Here is a 23,097-nt window from a genome sequence, read left to right on the forward strand (position 1 = left end):
TGTAAAGGAGAAGCGAAACGAGCATCAATTCGGCCGTGTTGCATTTCAGATTAAAACAAAACACATACTACAGTAAACAATATTACACGAAGGCCATGATCTGCAAGAATGCTGACATATTTAGACCTCAAATTAAATTGGTTATTAAAACTTGCTAAAAATAATTTACAGGTTCGATTTTGTGGTGTGTAATTTTCTGGGTACAGCTGTGTATTAGATATTAAAAACTACAAAACGTGAGGTGGTTTGATGACATTATTGCCATTAGAAATGAAATATTATTGTAGTTAATGCCATGATGTGACTATTTTTCATTAATTATACATATTAATGCTATATTGATGATATGAAAGTGAAACGTTTTGGGGTTATATAAGTAGATGTAGAGAATAACTTAAATTAGATTTTGATTTCTATATTTTACTGAGTGAAGGCTATATATATGATATGTTACTGAAAGCTATAAAACTTACGTAAGATAATAATATTATTAAAAATCAAATATTTTTATAATTATTAATCAAGTGGGGTTGGGTCTTTTTCATATATTTAATGGCGGTGTGGTGTAGATATTTATATGCGTGGTTATCTTCAGTATTGCCTCGAGAGAATCTTTCATTGTTATGGAAGCAAATGACTTTCCGAATGTATGGTATTCTTCATTGAAAATAAATGTGAAAAATGTTTATTTGAACGTCTAATGAACTTAGTTTGCAGCATTTGCTGCACGAGCCACTAGTTATTCTTATATAAAGCTGCAAGAACTATTAACAATGCTTAATATGTACCGATGTTCAATTGTTTCATTGATTTGTGACTCAAAAGATGGCTTTGTGCGAGATCGTGCGTATTTGCTTGGTTTCCGCACAAAACCAATCCGCAGAAAGTCTAAAATTCCACATTCAGTATTCCCAACCTAATACACATAACAATTTCCCTCTTCTTACCGCTTAAGTGACATATTGATTTTACTGGTTTAGGCTTTTAACATATTATTTTTAGAGACGTTCAATATAGTAATAATTATAAATTGGAAACTTACCACTGCAATTTCACCTAAATACACTGTTAATTATTGTTTTTAAATATTTGCAAAAATTAAGTAAACCCTACAACTCCACTAAAGTTACTGCATTCGTGATGCAAGTAACATTAAGGTAGCCGTGAAAAAATCAACAAGATTCCACAGACTGGGGGAAAAAAAGACAGACGTAGACTATATCACGGCCTGCTGGAGTATAGTAAACACAGAAAACATTTTAAAGCAACAAAGTTGAAGATAGATATTTTTGTTTTGCAAATTTGCCGTCATTGAACAGAAACCAACATGGAGATTTCATTGCAACTAATTAAAAATTCCTCTTTCAGGTATGTAATAAACGATCTTCGCACAAAATAATGTACGATACATGAGCGGTATGTTTTCTTTCAATTCTCGGAAATTAAAAAAGCTCAACTACGTTTCGCTTTTTCAAACTTTTCCTCGAACATGAAAACTTCAACATACCGCTCTTGTAACGCATATTACTATTGATTGTGGCAATGCCTACTCTATTTCAACTACCTATTAATTTAATTCGTTTAGAAGGCAGTGATTTTGATTGCCAACATTAGAACAAGATCGTCAAATCTCGACTTACCAAAGTCAAAGTCTCAGAAGTATTGTCTATGAATAGGACTTTTAACAAAGTTAAACTTTACTACGAAAGTCGACTTTGGGAAGTCTTCATTCAAAGTCTCGTTTATGAATACGGCCCTAAGTACGACAGTACATGCAACTTATATTTCACTTTTTAATTGAGCCACGAAAGACTGTGAACGCCGTGTTTTGTAGCTTCTGAGGAGATACAGACCTACTCTGTTTAATAAGCAATTTTCTTTTGTTGCAGGTTGGTCCAGATGAGGCCCTCTCCGGCACTTGAAAATGTTCAGTCGCCCGTCATGCCCGGTCTACCGAATTATACGAAGATAATTTCTATCGCGCCATCTTGTTCTAGCTGAAATCAAAATAATAAAAAATATCCGTAATATTATAAATATTTCGCTTTAATATAATAATAATTATTATAGCTATGTGTGTGTAAATCGTCCGTTTCTTTTGTTGTATACAAATTTGTAAATCACTCTCGTAAGTAATATATACGTGTTTTCTGTGATACATGTCGAACTAAATATTAAGAACTATTGTATAATAGTATTGGTAAGTTTTAAGGATTACTGTATATTGTGTACCATGGTTTTAAAACTCGCATAATATATAAATATACCTCGTTCATTTTTACTTTCCAGAGCTGAGAAAAATACTCATCATGTGCTCTTCAAATAGTACCGTAAATTGAGTTTTTTTAAGTATATATCATGAAGATATAACCAGTGAACACTTGTATACGTACATAAACATTCCAAAGGAATGTGTACAAATGTTGGCAAAAATGTATCTCAATGTGTATTTCCCAATTACTGAAATCAAAAACTTAGAAAAATCATTGTTTTATTGGGCGTAAGTTTAAATGTTTTGTAAGATAGGGCCTATGTGAAACTTTTGAGTCTAGATAATGTAAAAAACGAAATATATACGCCTTTATTCTAGTCTTGCTAGAATGCTTATTTCGAAGAAAAATATCAATCTGTATTTGTCTTGTAAATGCGAATTTTAGCTTTAAAGTAATTAATGTCTTGCTTTTCTGGAGTTTATATGTGTTTTCTTGATGACCTAATATTATTTTTGAAGAATATTTTGTTTTAAATCCACTCTTTGATCGCTCACATAGGGCCATGACTTAACCCACTGGCTTACAACTCTTTTTGCTCTGAACATGTCCTGATATACTATTCATTCGCATTGTTGTATAGCTTCATATTTTATCTACAAAATAATTTTCATGATATGTCTTGCCATCTATGAGCGCAGAGGAAAACAAATTACGGTTGACTTCTGTGAACCATTGGCCTATCAGCCATATTGTTTGAATTAATTTACTAAAAATGCTGACCATTTCGGAGCTGACATTATAGGGCAGTGGGTTAAAAGAATGGAGGAATATATCCTGCTACATTTCCTCACGTTGAAAAAACTTAATTGGAAAATACCTGACCGATAATTTTTATCGGGCCGTATAATATTACACTCAGAGCACGAAAAATTTTCTACGGTCATTAAGAAAACACAAATATTCATTTTTAAAAAAAGGGAAATGTTTAAAACAAACATAAAGTGACGTACAAAGGTGACTTAAACAGTTGAGGTGTCCTATATAGGCCTAGTGTATAATATATTATATATATGCTTCATTTATATTATAATGAACTTGTCAAGTTTCGAATGCAATTTTTTATACAGATTAAAAGAGTGAAAAAAAAAAGTCCTTACGTCCCAATGTCGCTTATTTTTCACATTCAGGATAGCTGATATTTTTGTGTTTTTGCTTGTGTCATAATGAGCTATAGATTACTAATTTTTGAAAATGAAATCCATGGTTTAATAAATTTAAAATATTACAAAACAAATAGTAGATTCCCAATGTACATATTAAATTATAACAGAACGAATCCAAAAGTAATTCTTTTTGTCCCGTTGATGATTCAATACAATAAGAATATGTATTAAACATTTATAATAAAATAAACTTGTATTCGTACTAGGGCTGTCCAAATCCCTAGTATGTCTTCATGAAAAAAAAAATTGGTACTGTTCATTTCTTACCTCTGTCCTAACCAAAGAATCATTTAATAATATACATTATAATTTTTAAAATATTTTCCGTGTAATAAATAAAGAGACCAGATGAGGGATATAACTGAAAGTTACCTCTCCCCCACTTTCATCTCTCCTACTTTCAAATAACGGCAGCTTTGGTTAGCTTCTTTCGCTCCTGACAAATAAAGATGCTACACTCCACACAAAACACTTCACTATAGTCGCGACGCTGTTATTTCCAGCGTGACTCCGCCTCTTTGCTTACGTCTTAGGAAGTGAAGGCTCTATAAAGTCTAGGTAGGTAGTATCGTTCGCCATTTTTGTTCTTTCGTTCCCGAGCTACCATACGAGGAATCTATTTGCCACACCGTTAAACATTATCATGTCGTAGCTCCTATGATAATAAATCAAACGCAGTGTAATTCAGCAAATAATTTAACGGCAAATAACGTCCTCGTGTGCTTTCTGCGAACGCCAACGAAAGAGCCAAAATGGCGGGCGATTATATAAAGTATTTATCGAGCCTTAACAAATGAATAACGTCTTCATAAGCGAATCACAAGACGCACACGTTTAAATGTAGCCGACCTGCAACGCGATTGGCTGCCGGAAATTAGAGCGACGGGACTATAGTCTCTTCCTTAGTTCCTTTTCCGAAGGTCCGCAGAAGATGCTCATTTAATTTCTTTTTCATTTAATTTCATTTATTTTATTCCATAGATATTACATTAGCATTGAAGTTTTAAGATGTGGAACAAGTCAAAATTTTACAAGATTACAATTTTTTGGCGAGATGAAATGATCTTTCTTTGCCATTCTATTTTCATTTTGGCTTCTTGGCAGCAGCTCAATTATTACTAACAGTAGGCCTACACCCCAAATATTTGAAGCTGCCCACTTGCTCTACTGCCTCATTTAGAATTCACACGTTTACCTTCTTTAATTTTCTTCCGATAACCATGGTCTTCGTATTGTTTTCGTTTATCTTCATCCAATACTGCTCACAGATGTCATTTAGTTCTATTAGCATATACCTTAGTATCGTCTTCTTTTCTACTAACAACGCCATATCATCAGCAGATCTTATGGACTTTATTATTCTTCCTCCTACTATCACCCCACCCATGTTCTGAAAACAGTTCTTCACGAAATCTTCCAAGTAAATGTTGAACAAGGTAAGTGATAAGGGGTATCCTTGTCGTACATCTCTCCCTGTTCCACTTCCTTCTGACATTTATTCTCCTATCCTAACTTTGATACATTGTTTATTACTTCATAGAGTTATAAAGTTGCGTTGGACTACCGTATAATTAGAAATAGCAGCCTATAAACTAAATGCTAATATTTTGTAGGCCTATCGATTTACTGTAATGCAGTGGCAACTGGACACTTACGTTATTACTTTAAAAATATAAGTAAGTCAACTGAATTATAAATGCCAAATTATAATATAGTTACTTTTAACATTATATCAAATTAGATTGAAAATAAAACAAAACCCACTAACAATGAAAATTTCATAATCGAACACTTCTGTGCTAACACAAAACATAATTTCTAACAATTGAATCTTTAACGCTGGTATGCCTCATTTTTAATTAAATAAAATGGATGATTAATTTGTATAATTCAAGCTATAATCTACTTTTTCCTATACAAACTTTAAATATACAATTACTCAGGTAACTTATGGATCTTTACAAGTTCCAGAAACATCGTATTCCAGAAAAATCTGTTTCTAGTGAATCAATACTTCCTATTGACAGGAAAATGTCTGTGATTGTTTAAGAGAAATAACACAAATTCTTTTCACACGTCTGGAACTTCTATAGTGAGGATCACATAAGTGTAGTTCCTAAAAGTCTAATTTGGCCGTCTCTTCAGTGTTGCCAACTAATACCAGACCACCAAAGAGAGTAAAATCAAAATGTCATGTACTGAAAGATTGTAGTAATAATAATAATAATAATAATAATAATAATAATAATAATAATATGGTATTAACAATGAGAATGTCTTGCTTATTTATTTATTTACCACATCTCATTTTTATGTTGGAAGATATTTTCTAAATGGTTTAATAATTTCTGAAGGAGTATGTTTTCCTCCTAGACATTTCGCACATTATGTAGGTAATTAGTACATTATGATTTAATATTAAAATGTATTTTGTCTGGCAGCATGAAATTCATTGCTTTGACTAAACAGTTTACGATTCACGAGACCTAACCTAAAAATATATTTTGTTTGATCGCGTGAAAAGATTAGTACGCATTCCGAAAACAGAATACCACTTTGAAATGTATAAGTTACCCTATTCAAAATATATACTCCTAAGTCGTTACCATTCTATTTCCTCTCTTGGACATTTTAATAAAAATCCGAACATCAAAAAAATATATGTATGTCCATTAGCCACGTGCATGTTTCATACCAAGTAGGTCTGTAATTATATCTTATTTAATTACACTTACCTGAATATAGTATTGAATTGGAATCACAACGCAAAACAGTAGAATTGTGTATTGATATTTTGATGGTACTATTAATATCAGTACTACTAATTAATTATTAATTACGTTCAAATTTCACAAGCTTAGTTAGGTACTAACATTTTCATCATATTTCTTCTACTGCAAACCAAAATTATTGCCGCTAACATAATAGTTAGAAAATAACTGCCAGTTGTAGTATTTGTCAGTACTCGGAAATTGAAGAAAATTCAACCTGACATCTATAAAATCACTAAAATCTACTAACATATGATTAATAGGGGGAAAATGGTTAGGTTTCACCCTTAGTGTATTAAGTAAGTTGATCCGGACTATAACTGAACATCGATTTGATATTGAGGTTTTTCCGAGGTTTTCCCTCAACCTAATATGAGCATATGCTGGGTAACTATCGGTGCTGGACCTCGGACTCATTTCACCGGCGTTATCACCTTCATCTCATTCAGACGCTAAACAACCTAAGATGTTGATACAGCGTCGTAAAATAACCTACCAAAAAGTATATTATACGTACTGTCACATTCATATCAATGATAACACTCATAACCAGCTGAGAGCCCTATTTGAATATCCCGAAGAGACATTTCGTTGATTCTTATATGATTCTGTAACCCTTAATTAAAAAAATATTTCGACTTCTATACATGCATTCAAGTTTCTTTTCTAATCAGTATTATTAATTCTATGAATATTATTACCGTATGATACCAGATTTTCGTATTCTACCAAAACTACCGGACTGGTATTCTACAAGGCCACAACTCTATCTACGAGCCTACAAATTACACACTTCTTAGAAAAATATCATCTGTCGTCCATTTGATCTAATGAGTAGAGCGAAAGGAACAAGACCCGAAAACTTTTTTTAAATTTCTGCAGAAAATTGGGACTGAGAAATGAGTTCATTAGTTCAATAGCTAGGCCCTATGTTTACCCTTAAGGGTTCATTGACTGTTATTAAATATCATTTATGCAAAATCTAATTAATCTTCAATTGTAGCATGTAAATAAATAACGAGTCAAGCGCCAAAATATTGAAATGTTTGTTAGTGGTGAAATAGTGTTATATACGCCACGCTCATTACATATTATGATCTAAACACAGAACAAATTACTGTTGAAAAAATCCGCAAGTTAGTGCACGAGTTATTCACCAATGTCGATAATCAAATAATGAGTCAAGCGCCAGAACCTAATTTCTAACGTATTTCTAACGAATTAGTGAGAAAAGCTCATCAGATGAAGTGGCCGTATTGTTTACCTGCTATTAAAAACAAATGAAACCTGCTACTGTATAATACTGGGTGTTCAGTTCAAAATGTGTCATGGCTCGCTGTATGTCGTCATGTGGCTAGCCGATGAACCTAGAGAATTCAATCTTCCTACACTTCCGCAGAGGCGTATTACCTAAATGCGAGAGAAGTTGCCTAGCAAGTACGGCGTTCATTCTGAAGATTACTTACCGATACGTACGGTAACGCCAGTAGTGGCAAGAATGTGAATTGTTTGGAAACACGTACTGAAGTGAGTTTTCTTTTCTTACTGTCGGGATATGGGGAGAGGGTTAAGACGATTACTTACGTATTTGTTGACATAAACTTCGACGGTCAACATGGCATGGAGCATTTGATATGTGTTGTGGAATGTTGCCGTACGCAATCGATGATAACAAATACCCTGAGTACGACTTGCCCGCGCAAAACACAGTTCGAAAGAGGTTATGGTAGCACACATACTTTACAGACCGCCATCTGTTGCCACGACATTCAAGTTATACCGTACAAGTTCTCAAGTTCAGATTGAACGTCTTAAATAATAGGCAACTTCTCTGACATAAAAGCTAAACTCGCTTCAAATCGCTGACTCAAAACAGTGACGTCATGACACACTTTGAAATGAACACTCAGTATAATAGGAAACCGTGAAAAACTGAGAAACAGATGAAGAAACTACGAAATTAAGGAAAAGAATATCGTCGAAAGAATAACATTATGGTTCCAGGTAAATAGCCCCACATGCGTGAGGTGAATCAGAGCTATTTTATTCAGCACGTTTTACATTCATTCGTTCATAATTTTCTCCCCAAGGGAAGGTCTTTCACTGCAAACCCAGCATTTTCCAATCTTTCCTATTTTCTGACTTCCTCTTAGTCTCCGCATACAATCCATATAAAATGTTATCTATCATCCGATATCTTCTTCTGCCACGAACTCTTCTCCCCTTCACCATTCTTTCCAATGCATCTTTCAGTAGGCAGTTGTTTCTCAGTCAGTGACCCAGCCAATTTCTTTTTCTCTTCCTGATCAATTTGAGCATAATTTAGTAAAATTATGGATTTGTCAGTGTAACTTAGTTTAAAGTCCTAGGCCTATGCTTTTTTGTCTACCGAAAAAAAATCATATTAACAAAAATATTATATTGTTCATTTTATAGTTAGACTGAATCATTGGAATAAATTTATTAACTTAATTAATAAGTACCTATATTCTTTACGTAAATTTCTTATTCGTAATGCTAATCGCTTATTTTTTGTTTTGAGATCGTTATTTTGCACAGAATGACAGACGGAAGAGACTAAACTATGTGTGAAGTCCCAACTGATTTAATTCGCCTTATTGTTGAAGACCCCCTCCCCCCCCCACACACACACACGCTCACTCATACATATCATCTTTCATAGTGACTCTTATGCAAGACAAAGTATTTATTTTTTTTATTTTAAGTAAACGGCTGAAAAATACCTTAACACCACTAACGTTCACATTTCGAAAGCACAGTGGATCAGATAGACAGGTGAACAACTAGGGGTACTCCAAATTCGGTCAACTTTGAATAATATTGAAGAGTTCAAGGAAAGCCACATCTTAAGAAGAAAGTGAAAGCGACTGATTCTTAACAAGTGCAACGGAAACCACTTCAGGGCATAACAAGATTGTTTGAAGACAAGAGACGGGACTTAGCTAAAATGACCCCCTATCTGAAAGGAGAAAATAAACCCTTCTTTGAGGACCTAGTCAAGTAAAGTAAAAATTGTATCGTGACACTTGTATCGTTTTTTATGTTAATGTCATTGGACATGCAATGCTATATACTTTTTTTGAAGTTTTGTATTTTTTTGTACTTGTACTTCAACAATAACAATATATAACTACATAACACGAAGCCTATAGGGTATTTCTAAGTCAACATTTTTTCATGCTTTCCTAGAGTGGGTGGCGGCCGGGTAGCTCAGTTGGTAGAGCAGCTGGCTACGGACTGAAAGGTCCGATCCCAGGTGGTGACAGGATTTTTTCTCGTTGCCAAACTTTCAGAACGGCCCCGAGGTTCACTCAGCCTCCTATAAAATTGAGTACCGGGTCTTTCCCGGGGGTAAAAGGCGGTTAGAGCGTGGTGCCGACCACACCACCTCAACCTCATTCTAGTGCCGAGGTCATGGAAAGCATGGGGCTCTACCTCCATGCCCCCCAAGTGCCTTCATGGCACGTTACGGGGATACCTTTACCTTTTTACCTAGAGTGGGTTATAAAATTATTGTTTTTAAAATGTTGTCTATTATCTCAAAATTATGTTTTTTTTTTTTTTTTTTTTTTTTTTTTTGCGCTTGTCCCGTTATTTATTACATGCCTCAATTGCTCTTTCCTTGGTATGCCCTTATACTTTACTGCACTACTACTTTATTTCGACCTAATTCATTTCTTATTTCATTATTTCATGTTCTTACATATTACTTTTTACTGTCTGATGTATCATCAACCAGAACGGCCCCGAGGTTCACTCAGCCTCCTATAAAAATTGAGTACCGGGTCTTTCCCGGGGGTAAAAGGCGGTCAGAGCGTGGTGCCGACCACACCACCTAGAGGGCCAGGGAAAGCATGGGGCTCTACCTCCATGCCCCCCAAGTGCTTCATGGCATGTTACGGGGATACCTTTGATGTACCATCAACATTTTTTTCATGTGAATATTTTATTGTATACCGATACCTTTTATCTTTAGGCCACTGTTTTGTGTAAATTTCAGATCAGCCTATTCATGTTTCTTGTACGTGCCTTGTTTCGTACAATTTGTCTTTTGACAACCACTTTTTAATGAAAATTGAATAAAGTTATTCAGAATAATTAATAATACTACCTATAGTTCATTAGAGTATTGAATTTTTGTATATTTAAAAAATAACGAAGAATGTAGGACTAAATTTAGCGGTTATAGCATTTTAATAGAAATTTATTTCATAAAAGTTACTAACTTTGCGACATTAATAAAAATCACTCAATTCGACCAAAACAAAATAATATTAGTTGTAGCCAAAAAAAAAGAAATCGCCTATTGCAAACAGTGCGCCCATGTCTGGTCGAGTCACCCAATTTGTGAAAAATCGCCCAATCTGGCAACCCTGTCTACATGATGCTTGCAAGTCTTCCAAGTCTAATAGTACGCCATCTGAACAAAAAAATGTTAACTGAAGTAGCGATCTAGTGGCAAGAATTGGAACTATTACGAAAAAGCTGTGCCGTGATGAGAATTTTCGATGCCGAAGTCCAATGCTACCAGATATAATCGATCTTTGAAATCGAAGTTGTTTCAAGATGGAGCACGTCACGTTTTTGCCTGGTCAACAGTTGGTCTAGAATTTTTGGAATTGAAGCAGTGTTTTGTGTTTCATCAGGAATTGTCATTATTTGATGCAGCTCTAGTAATAGTATATATTGATATTATAGTAATGATCTTGCTTAAATCACAAATCTTAATTTAGTATGACATGAAGAAACGAACAAACTATGATAAAAGTGACGTGTGGAGGGAGAACTGTCGAAAAGTAGGCTTTAGCCCAAGGCGCAGGAAATGAATGGAAATGGTACAATTGAAATTGCAGAATTTTGTATTATGGACAGTAAACCTATAATAACATGTAAGTAATATTGATCCCTTTTATGTTATGAAAATTGTGTACATTTCAAAATATAGTTTAATTTTGTTGGTAGAAGTTGTCAGATAATGCAGTTATTAATTTAATATTTTTATTGCTTTTAGATGCAGGAGATGCGGCTCTTTTTTCTAGTTTGGAGTCGTCCTTGGTTCAGGCATTACCTCAGGATCCTACAGAATGGAGGAGATCATATGGCAGAGTTGTCAAATCTGTTTGTGTTGAAGCATCTTTCATTTCTTTTAGCAAAGACGTTCTTCCAAAACAGGGAGATTGGCACTTAATACAGCAACCAATTTTTCATATCTTCTGGACAGAATGTGTGGTATGTTTACTATTAAAAGTGTTAATACCATTGTACTTGCTTTTCCAATACAAAAGTTCGAATAACATCTCTAGCAGAGCTTCAAAATTATTGATATGGACTAAATTTTAGTTCTAGTTAGTTGTCATTATATTTTATATTACCAAATTTTAATTACAAACGTTTCTTTCGCTGCTGTGTGTTGATTAACTCTACATCCATTCCATAGTGTTGATGCAATCATAGATTGTTTCTGTTGTAGACCTAACAGCTGCAAATTCTGTTAAATTTTATAACATTATTCATGTGAAAAATTAATGCGAAGTGATGGACTGAGTATTAGAAATGCATTAGATTTTAATTCATAGGTTAGGCCCATAGATTAACTCAGTTTTGAAACAATATAAAGTGTGCTTTCTTAAAATAATAAAAACAGTGAAGGATCTTCATCAAATCTCCTTCATAGAAGTTCATGGCTTATATGTTGATCATACAAGCTCTCTTTTGTGTTGCAGGATGTGGATGTGTACAAGACAACAGTCCGGGAAGAAATAGAAGCATGGCTGAAGACGTTAAGTCAACATAATGTGCAGGACTGGATGATAGTTCTAGTGGAAACATACGATATAAAAAAGACTAATAAATTGTTACCGAGAACTACAGTTCTTGATAAAATAAGAAGCGACTTTGCATCAAAAAATGGTGATAGGTAACTATGAAACTGCATTTCTTTCTCGTTCTCTTCTCAGCTCAAATGTTGGGTTAGATATGAAGCACGCACTGTGTTATAACTAAAGACCATCTTTTTTAGTTCAACAACATTGGAATGAGTATAAGAGTGCATTGGATATACATTATGGCACATGTTCTTCAGTAGACACCCTGCTTACAAATACAAGTAGGCTAACGCACATTACTGGTTCACTCTAAACAGGTTCCTTACTCCTAAACAAGTACAGTATACATCAGTTTAGCAATGTTTTTTTTTTTATATATTATTCACTACTAGTTGAAATAAAGGTGCCTAAAACAAGTATGAAAGTACAGAAGTGTGTAGAGGAATTCGGAAGACAGTGTAATTTATTTATGTATCACTGGCATAATCTGTTCTAAAACATGGTATTTACAGCAGCACTGTAATTAAACAAACATACAGGGTGTTGCAAAATTCCATACTCAAATTTCTAGGGATGGTAGAAGAGCCCAAAACAAAGATTTTTGTTGTACAAAAGGTTGGATAAAAAGTAATGGCAACAGTTCGTTATTTCTGACATGGCTTTATTCACAGGGGTACAACATTTACGTACCTTCAATATAGTCGCCCCCCCCTTATTTATTATCTTTTGCCAAATGTTTGGAAGGCGTCGTACACCATCAATGCGTCCATCTTTGTTGATGTTCCATATTGACCACCCTATAGCATGGATAAGTTCATTTCTTGTATTGTACCGGATCTCTCGCAGTGGTTCTTTCATTTTGGCGAAGAGACCGTAATCACATGGACTCACATCAGGTGAGTACAGTGGATGTTCCAGAATCTCTCATTGTCAGCGGCGCAAGAGGTCCTTGATAGCAGCAGTGGTGTGACTTCTTGCATTGTCATGAAGAATAATGGGGTTCTGTACCACCAAGTGTCGTCGTTTTCTTCTGAGTGCTTCACGCAGTACCTGAAAACATTCTTGTGCACTACAACCTCGTGCCACATCAATTTCAATGCAGGAACGTTGCTCTAGTTTCATAAACATAATCTTAGGGCACTCGCACTGTCCCTATGAAAGTCAACGTTCTACACACTGCAGTAGATTGACAGAGTACTGTCGCCGCTGGCTGCATTAACTCATCCAACAGTCCTTGTTCATGTCCGCACAGCTGGCAGTTCTCGAACGCACCATCGTCATGTGATAGCAGTGTTGCCATAACTTTTTATCCAACTCTTGTATAACCATAGGTCGGAAAGCAATAGTTACGTCAGTCACCTTCGAATGCAGACATTGCTGACAGACATTGAGAGTGTGGTAACCATTTAAAATGGTTTTGGTGACGTTTTACAGAATGGAGGTTTTTTTTATAGGATTTATTTGTCTTTCTTAGCTAAAAAATCTGCGGCTTCATTTCAATCAAATCACAGTATGATGGGATCCACTGAAGAGTAATATTTTGTTTTAATTTTCTAAAAAATAAATTCTATCCTTGTTAGTGAGAACAAGATGAAGCAATCCAGTTGGAAATCTCTGTTCTAGCCATTTGGTTTATGGTGTACAGGCCAGTTACTTTATGGTGACAGTTCTGGTCTGGCGACGCAGTGGTTTGGGCGAGTTCACTGCTTGTTCGAAGGGGTGTTCATTTTAGTCTTCCCCTGGCTGCGTTAGCGGTCACATCTCGGGAGCGTTAGTGTGGGCGTACAGTCGTGCTAAGGACTTACTACACCACCACTGTCTTGTATATTGCAATTTAGTGTGTTTGTTACGAACATTTCATTTAGTTACTTAAATAATTGTAGTGCTTCTGTTTTGTATTGTTTAGTGTGCAGTAAGTTATTTATTGTCTAGATTCACTGCTATTTTCTGTTTGTGAAAATGCTGCCTGTTAGAAATAAACTGAAAGGTCGGGTATTGCATTCGCAGTCGCGAGAAGTCACAAGCAACGTGTAGCGCTTTATGAAGATCGCGTCAGAAGAAAAAACGTAATACCGGTAAATGTTGGAAAACTTGTAACAGAGTTTACCGCTGTGTCTGAGAGCTGTGTTAGCCAAATAATAAGGAGACTAAAGACATTGATAATCAGCGCCAAAATCAACTGTGGACAACTTTAATGAAGCTGTCATAAGACAAACCATAGCACGAGTTCTGTATTTCACAGAACAGTGGCCCACACTTAAAAAAAAAATATATTATTGAAATTGAAAGACATCGACTTTCAGGGAGGTATCTCGACTTTGAGGAAACTTATTATGAAATTAGGATTTTATTAGAAAAAAAAAACACAAAATAATCTCTAAATTCTGGTGGAGCATCACAGCATTAGGGCCAAAAGTTTGCAGTATTTGAGGAAAATAAAGAAGTACAGGGAGGAAGGCTGCTCCATCTTTTACATGGATGATGATGATGATGATGATGGTGGGAAAGGTAACAGTGAAGCACTGATGAACATTACCAGTATTTCCTCATAAGTATATTTCATTGTTAATTAGTGATTAACTGTTAAATATAGTGATTCGATTGCTGCTCATTGTATTTCCACATTAGTGTTTATTAGTGACTATTGTTCCGGAGTATGAAGTGAACACAGTCACAGGAGCTCAAAATTATGCAGACGCTGCAATGTGAAACTTCATTTCTGATATGACTGTATTTCCCTCCCTCCATTCGCTCCGGCTCGGATCGGTCTCCCTCCCACAGTCGAACCTTCTCCTCTCTCGCGTCGACAAGCTGTCACCATAAAGTAACTGAGCTGTACCATCCTTTAATTCCTGTTTGATTTCACAGGTGTTTGTCTGTCATCAATCCCGTTCGATCGGAATCAAGATCTGCAGAATCATGGCGTGGGCTTCTGGCAAGAATACGACACCTGCTCCTTGCAGCATATAACCGCACTTTAATAAAATTTGAGGAAGTAATAAGAGATCAAAGAGAACGCCGTAATGAACCTGGATGGAGTTTCTGTCAATATTTTCTTCTTCAGGTAATTTGAATGACAGTTTCTTTTGAATACTGAATTTGCTCTTTCTTTTCTTTGAATGTGTTGTCATTTGCAGTATTGGCTTTAAATTTGGGGATTCCAGCCAATTTTTTCTCCAAGAATATTTATTTCACCCAAAAATATGACTTCTATTGTCATCAGATGATTGCATTTAGGCCCGAAGGTGATGCGTTCAACCCAACCCAGAATAATTGATTCTTTAAGGGGAATAAAAATCCTTTATCATGATTTTATTCTCAAGAGAGTAAAGTTATGCGTCCTGTTTTGTTGATTTACGATACATGAAAGAAAGTCTTCCAGATCATTGCATGTACAGTCACACAAAAAAAATTATTCCATGCTTCGTATAGTATTATTGCAAAATTAAAAACGGTTTTATAGAATTTAGCAACAGTTATGCTTAAAATTATCCATTTTAGTCAGGTTTTTTACCTAAATGGTGTCCAAAAATGATTCCGTTTTCACATTAGGCAGTTTTCCGTTTTAAAGTATTATTTTACATAGGAAATCATTCTGTTCCAAAATTTATTTTTTGTTTGTGCAGGTTTCCTTTTTATAGAGGATACGTTTTAGCAAGGTTTTACTATATATGAAAAAGTTGGAGAGTTACGAAGGATTAACTATGAAAACATTTTAAAAATAAAATATTAGTAAGGTTTGCTCAAATATAAATATGTGTTCTTGATAAGAAAGAAATAAACATAATTCATTCATAATTTAAGATCACATTGATTTAATGGTGATGAGATACGAAAATTCTAATTCTTGCATCATTTTTATGCTGTAAAAGTATATGTACTCCCTTAATTTGCTTAATTTTGTGTTCATTGGCACTTCTATGATATCAGGAATGTCAGAAGTTAAATTATGAATTGGTTGTGAAAGAAGACTTAGCTCTTGGCAGCAACCCTATGACGAAATAAGCTATGAACACAATATTGTACACTGTATAGCTTTAGGCATCTGGACTCTGTTCTGTCCTCTTTGCTGTCGATGCAAAAAGAAAAGTAGGGCAGTTCATCAGTTGTTTAATTTGATAGGAAATAATTAATCAAGATTCTACAATACTTCGATTTCTTCTGTCATTCACATTGTCGTATTACTCCATTTCTGTCATTCTTTGTAATTACTTACTTACTGGCTTTTAAGGAACCCAGAGGTTCATTGCTGCCCTCACATAAGCCCGCCATTGGTCCCTATCCTGAGCAAGATTAATCCATTCTCTATCAACATATCCCACCTCCCTCAAATCCATTTTAATATTATCTTCCCATCTATGTCTCAGCCTCCCTAAAGGTCTTTTTCCCTCCGGCCTCCCAACTAACACTCTATATGCATTTCTGGATTCGCCCATACGTGCTACATGCCTTGCCCATCTCAAACGTCTGAATTTAATGTTCCTAATTATGTCAGGTGAAGAATACAATGCGTGCAGTTCTGTGTTGTGTAACTTTGTCCATTCTCCTGTAACTTCATCCCTCTTAGCCCCAAATATTTTCTTAAGCACCTTATTCTCAAACACCCTTAACCTATGTTCGTAATTAGCAATGTTAAATATATGAAATAGGATTGCAGTATAAGTTTGCTCTTTTCTTTTTATTTTTTAGGAAGAATTGGCTTTCGTTTTAGAAATGCTAGGACTTTATGACGAAGCGTTGGTTCAGTACGATGAATTGGATGCTCTCTTCACTCAGTTTGTGCTGAACTCAAATGTTGGCGGTAAGAAAGAATTGTTAAAATTCATGTAATTTAAATTTACTCCTATAGTCCCGTCGCTCTAATTTCTGGCAGCCAATCGCGTTGCAGGTCAGCTACATTTAAACGTGTGCGTCTTGTGATTCGCTGATTCATTTCTTAAGGCTCGATAAATACTTAATATAATCGCCCGCCATTTTAGGTCTTTCGTTGCCGTTCGCAGAAAGCACACGAAGACGTTATTTGCCGCTCAATTATTTGCTTAATTACATTGCGTTTGATTTATTATCATAGGAGCTAAGATATGATAATGTTTAATGGTGTGGCAAATAGATTCCTCGTATGGTAGCTCGGCAAAGTAAGAACAAAAATGGCGAACGATACTACGTACCTAGACTTTATAGAGCCTTCACTTTCTAAGACGTAAGCAAAGAGGCGGAGTCACTCCAGAAATAACAGCGTCGGGACTATAATATAAAAACATTGGAGTAGTGGCCGACTTTTGTTGATACAAATTTATTAGCTTATGAAGGATAAGTGAGACTTTATATATCTCTGATGCATGAATGTCCTGTTAAAAATCTGCAGAAACTCCAGACTGGTTGAGCAGCTTTCAGCGTCCGTTTGACAACTGGCCTGGCCTGGTGTTGGGACAGACAGTGAACAAAGCACAGAGGTCACTACTTAAAGAGAGTAAGGCATCTCTGCTTGAGTTCCGAAGCTACCTTTTTTCCAGGCAGTGTGCCATGTTGCTGCTTACGTTCAAGCCATGGGAGGTAAGATTTGTGTCATACATACACTGAGTTCCAGATGTTTCTGGTAATTAATATTTCTTCTCTAGTCTCTTCCCCCATTCTCATCTGATTCATTTCCCTCATTTTTTTTTTCTTCATCCTCTTGTTTCTCCTTCTTTACAAACTTCTTTCTCATTCGTCTCCCTCTTCCCCGTCTTTACATCTTTTCCTCTTCAGTATTCATCTTCTGTACTTCCTATTGTATTGTATTGTATTTATTATCATTCCATGGTATTCATACATGCTTACAGCTAGAATATGGAACAAGTCAAAAAACTTAATACTATTATAAAATCTTAATTTATAGTCACTGTCTAGATGAAATACAGTAGCGTGCAAATTAATCCAAACACGACATATTTTTACATTTTCTGTCATTGTTGGCCTCACAGCTGCTCATACCGCTTTAATTGACATCTGTAGTACGTGTAATTCCATTGTTGAAGGTCTGTCGTTATTATTTTTTTTATAATACGTGATATTTTGCCTGTCGTTTTGTACTTATAAGCATTTCAGTTGTGTTGAAGACTTAATACTGCAATCCTGTGTACATTCTGTCGTCTTCACAAATGGATACAACTCCACGAAAACGGTCTAAAATTATAACATTAGCAGAGCATTCTTCTATGACACAGAGGCAAATTGCTGCAGAATGTCACATTGGTTTCGCTACTGTTAATTCCATCATAAAACGATACAGGGAGACTGGATCCATCACACCCCAGAAAAAAGGAAACTGTGGCCAGAAAAGGAAGACTTCACCTGCAGATGATCGTTTAATTGTCAGGAAAAGTAAATTAAATCCTAGACTAACTGCTGTCGACTTAACCCGCGAGTTAATGGCTACCACTGGGGCGAATATTCACGTCACAACAGTGCGGTGTAGGCTTTTGGAAGCTGGACGAAGGGCTCGTAAGCCTATTAAGAAGCAACTGCTAACCCCTGTTATGTTCAAAAAACACTTAATGTGGGCAAAATTACATCAACACTGGACAGTGAATGACTGGAACAATGTACTTTTTTCTGATGAATCTCATTTCGAGGTCCACGGTCACAGTGTTTCTTACATATGGAAAGAATCCGAAAAAGTAACAGCAGCTCATCTCCAACAAGCACCCAAATACCCCCCTAAAGTAATATTTTGGGGTTGTTTTACACATGAAGGGCCTGGAGCATTAATACCTATCAAGGGAATGATGAATTATGACAAATATATTATTCGCTTATTGGAAACCAGAATCGTACCCCAGCTGCAAAAATCATTTCCGGATGGCAGAGGTGTGTTCCAACAAGACCTGGCACCATGCCATACATCTCGAAAAACTACAGAATTCTTCAACAAGAAGAATATTCAGGTACTCCCCTGGCCAGGCAACTCACCCGACATCAACCCCATTGAGAACTTGTGGTCAATTTGCAAAAGAAGAATGCAAAAAATAGATTGTTCTACAAAGGAGAAGATGATTTCTGCCCTCATTGGTGTATGGTTTCGCGATGAAGAAATGAAGAATATTTGTGGGAAATTAGTGGAATCAATGCCAAATCGTCTCAGAGCTGTTATTAGGAACAAGGGAGGCCACATAGATTACTGAGGCATGTCTTAGATCCTTTTTTTATCCCGTTTGAGTGTTTTTGCATAAGTAATTACGTTGTTCGGATTAATTTGCACGCTACTGTATATATAGACGTGATTTACAATATAGTGTACTAGTACAACACAAAGTTTTAGTATCATGAATGTCATGAATTCATCTACAGAATGGAAGGTGTGAGAAATTAGGTACTTCTTTAATTTGGCCCTAAATAATTTTATGTTTTGAGTTTCATTTTTTATATCGATAAGGAGGCTATTAAAAATTTTTACTGCCATATAACGCACTCCTTTTTGATAGCACGATAGACTTGCCGATGGAGTGTGAAAGTTATTTTTTGACGTGTATTTATGCTATGAACTGTTTAATTAGTTACAAAGTTTTCATGATTACATACGAGGAAGATTATTAATGAAAAGATATACTGACAAGCCATGGGCATTATTTGTAGTTTTTTGAAAATAGCACTACACGATTCCTTAGATTTGGCACCTACTATTATTCTAATTACTCTTTTTTGTAATAGAAATATATTGTTACTATCTATGGAATTTCCCCAGAATATTATTCCAAAACTCATTACTGAGTGGAAGTATGCAAAGTATATTGCTTTTAAGGTATTGATATTTACTATCTTTTGCATAGATCTAATAGCAAAACAAGCTGAATTTAGTTTGGGGGTTAATTTCTTTAATATGATTTTTCCAATTTAACACATTATCGATTTTTAAGCCAAGAAATTTGGTTGTTGTTGTTTCTAATAGGGATCTATTGTTAATTATTGCGCTAGAAATTTGCGAGGTTGAATTTGGACAGGATTTAAATTGAATTATGTTAGTTTTGTTACAATTTAATACTAATTTATTGACTGAGAACCAGTCACATATATTGAAGTGAATTTCCTCTGTTGAAGATTGGAATGTGTTGGAGTTATTGGCTCTAATTACTCTACTTGTGTCATCTGCAAATAATATTATTAATATTACTCCTACTCACTTCTTTCTATCTTTTCGTTTTCATCCTATTCCTCCTCATTTATCTCCACTTTTCTCATGTTGCTTTTCGTTTATTCACATCTTTCTTCTCCATAATCCCTTCCTCAATTTCTTGTTCTATTTCTCTTATTCGCATAATTTTACCTCCTCTTTTTCCTTATCATATTCAGTTACTTCTCATGTCCAATTTCTCCATTTTATCCCATTCCCTATTCATTTCCTTCTCTTTGTCTTTTCTCCTATTCACTGTTTTTTTTTTCTTTGCTCTTTTTCTCCCGCTCCCTACAGAGTGTTTCAGAATTCGACCGAAGAAATTTATCTGGTTATAGAGGGGTTGTGAAGCAAGTAAAGCGATAGGTTTGGAAGTAAATCCCGAAAAGACAAAGTATATGATTATGTCTCGTGACCAGAATATTGTACGCAATGGAAACATAAAAATTGGAGATTTATCCTTCGAAGAGGTTGAAAAGTTCAAATATATTGGAGCAACAATAACAAATATAAATGACACTCGGGAGGAAATTAAATGCAGAATCAATATGGAAAATGCGTGTTATTATTAGGTTGAGAAGCCTTTGTCATCTAGTCTGCTGTCAAAAAATCTGAAAGTTAGAATTTATAAAACAGTTATATTACCGGTTGTTCTTTATGGTTATGAAACTTGGACTCTCACTTTGAGGGAGGAACAGAGATAAGGGCGTTTGAGAATAAGGTGCGTAAGAAAATATTTGGGGCTAAGAGAGATGAAGTTACAGGAGAATGGAGAAAGTTACACAACGCAGAACTGCACACATTGTTTTCTTCACCTGACATAATTTTGAACATTAAATCCAGACGTTTGAGATGGGCAGGGTATGTAGCACGTATGGGTGAATCCAGAAATGCATATAGAGTGTTAGTCGGGAGATCGGAGGGAAAAAGATCTTTGGGGAGGCCAAGACGTAGATGGGAGGATAATATTAAAATGGATTTGAGAGAGTTGGGATATGATGATAGAGACTGGATTAATCTTGCTCAGGATAGGGACCAATTTCAGGCTTATGTGAGGGCGGCAATGAACCTCCGGGTTCCTTAAAAGCCAGTAAGTAAGTAAGTAATAATTATATTGTCTTTGTATTTTAAATTTTTTAATCGTTACAACACCAGTTTAAAGTTTCATACCTTAAGTTAAAAAAAAATAAAAGTACTTGTTGAAGTTTGAACTTTCGACCTCATCATCTGACAGAAACCATGTACAATGTTTACTGATTGTGCCACAGACAGATAGCAATATTATATCCGACAATTTCCAAATGTCTCGCTATGCCACATGCAGGTTCAATCAGTGATGTGCTAGTCCAAAAAATATTTCACGCCATTATGTGCAAGTTTGAACCCGCAGACCCCTAGTTCCCTATCTCAAAATATTTACCTAGTACCCCTCTACAACCTCTTAAATTTTTTCGGTTGAAGTTTTATTATATCTTCTCTTCTTCTCTTTTTCATCTTTTTCTTCTGTCAGTGTTTCAAAATCATAATGTGTACTAAATATAATTGATATTATAAATGGCTAATTTTAGCTGTTCTTGAATAGTTTAACATCTCGCTTTAATAATTATCAAAAGATAAATATATAATGTGAAAAAGAGAATTGTGAGGTAAGTCTAGTATGAAAGGAATGTGTTTCCAATTGTTTCAGATTGCTCAACGCTCCCTGCCATTTCTTCACAACTGCATAAAGGAACTGGAAATTCTTGAGATCTCAGCTCCTTCAGGGGCTGTTGCATGTTGGGTGTTTCTTTGTTGTTTGGAGGTTCTACACACCTGCGAGCGATTCAATGACAGTGGGCAAGTGGAGGCATACTCCCTTTATACTGCGAGTTTGTGGGCCTATGCACGAGATAAGGTAATTTTAAGGTTCATAAATCTATTACAGCCTACTCTTTAGACATAGGCTAACTGCAATTACATCCGATTAATATATTGTTTAACATTGAACAATCCATTATTTAAATTGAAATCTAAATTTCTTTTCGTGTAGAATACTGTAGATTAGTGATTTAAAACGGTTTATTCTTATACGTGTTGATTGGGACTAATACAGCAAGTCCGTTATTGTGAAACATTAAAAGACAAGATTACGCGAAATACATAATATTATATAATATAACATTATGTTTTGTAAATTTAATTCATAGTTAAGGATCAGGATGCAGGTTAAACAGAGACATGTCTGTAACTAATTTCTGTATTTTCAAGTTAGTATCTTTTATTGGGATTATTTCAGAAATGCAGTAAAGAAAGAATGGCACATAACATTTAGACAGAAACACAAATCATTAAATCTGTATTAAATACATGCAAAAAAACCTCTTTTGTTCTTAATTCTCTGAAATTTACATATGAGATCGTTTTTTCCTTTCTACTCTTCTATCGGCCTTGGTAGTGTAGTCGGTATAGCGCTGGCCTTCTGTATTCGAGGTTAGAGGTTCGATCCCAGCCCAGGTCAATGGCATTTAAGTGCGTTTAAATGCGACAGACTCATGTCAGTACATTTACTGACATGTAAAAGAACTCCTGTGGGACAAAATTCCAGCACACCAGTTGCGAATGTCGTTAAATAAACGATAATTTAAGAATTTTTCTACTCTTCCTCATTTCTTTAGACTTTGTTGACATAAATAATAAGTTATTCCATCTTCCCTTTGGTCTGAATATATTTATTTTCTGAGTAGGATATGTTATAGTATTCCTGTCTTTGACACCAATTTTACTTCTTATACAAAATATAAAATGAAATATTGTGTTGCTGCAAAACATCAACTTCTAGATTTCTGAGAAGATACATCCTTCAGAACAGGAAGTTAGTTCTGTGGCATGTCTGTCTGTGTACAGTGACGTCTTCTA

At 35.2% G+C, this 23,097-nt stretch overlaps 2 protein-coding genes across 5 annotated transcripts in view; both read left to right on the forward strand.

The window, feature by feature from the left end:
- ss (spineless) overlaps nt 1–3,397 on the forward strand; it is an 897,601-nt gene extending 894,204 nt beyond the window's left edge. For all 3 annotated transcript variants that reach the window (XM_069839220.1, XM_069839219.1, XM_069839218.1), the window contains one exon: nt 1,890–3,397. In XM_069839220.1, coding sequence (XP_069695321.1) covers nt 1,890–1,922 — 33 coding nt within the window. In that variant the 3' untranslated portion in view covers nt 1,923–3,397. The remainder of the gene's footprint in view (nt 1–1,889) is intronic.
- Nucleotides 3,398–10,783: 7,386 nt separating this feature from the next.
- SIDL (SIDL trafficking protein particle complex subunit 10) overlaps nt 10,784–23,097 on the forward strand; it is a 48,285-nt gene continuing 35,971 nt past the window's right edge. For both annotated transcript variants that reach the window (XM_069839221.1, XM_069839222.1), the window contains exons 1-7: nt 10,784–11,117; nt 11,240–11,457; nt 11,952–12,145; nt 14,922–15,117; nt 16,743–16,854; nt 17,419–17,606; nt 21,890–22,096. In XM_069839221.1, the coding sequence (XP_069695322.1) occupies nt 11,051–11,117; nt 11,240–11,457; nt 11,952–12,145; nt 14,922–15,117; nt 16,743–16,854; nt 17,419–17,606; nt 21,890–22,096 (1,182 nt within the window). In that variant the 5' untranslated portion in view covers nt 10,784–11,050. The remainder of the gene's footprint in view (nt 11,118–11,239; nt 11,458–11,951; nt 12,146–14,921; nt 15,118–16,742; nt 16,855–17,418; nt 17,607–21,889; nt 22,097–23,097) is intronic.

Source organism: Periplaneta americana, chromosome 11 (genome assembly GCF_040183065.1).
Source record: "Periplaneta americana isolate PAMFEO1 chromosome 11, P.americana_PAMFEO1_priV1, whole genome shotgun sequence".
In the NCBI taxonomy this organism is placed as follows: Eukaryota; Metazoa; Arthropoda; class Insecta; order Blattodea; family Blattidae; genus Periplaneta; species Periplaneta americana.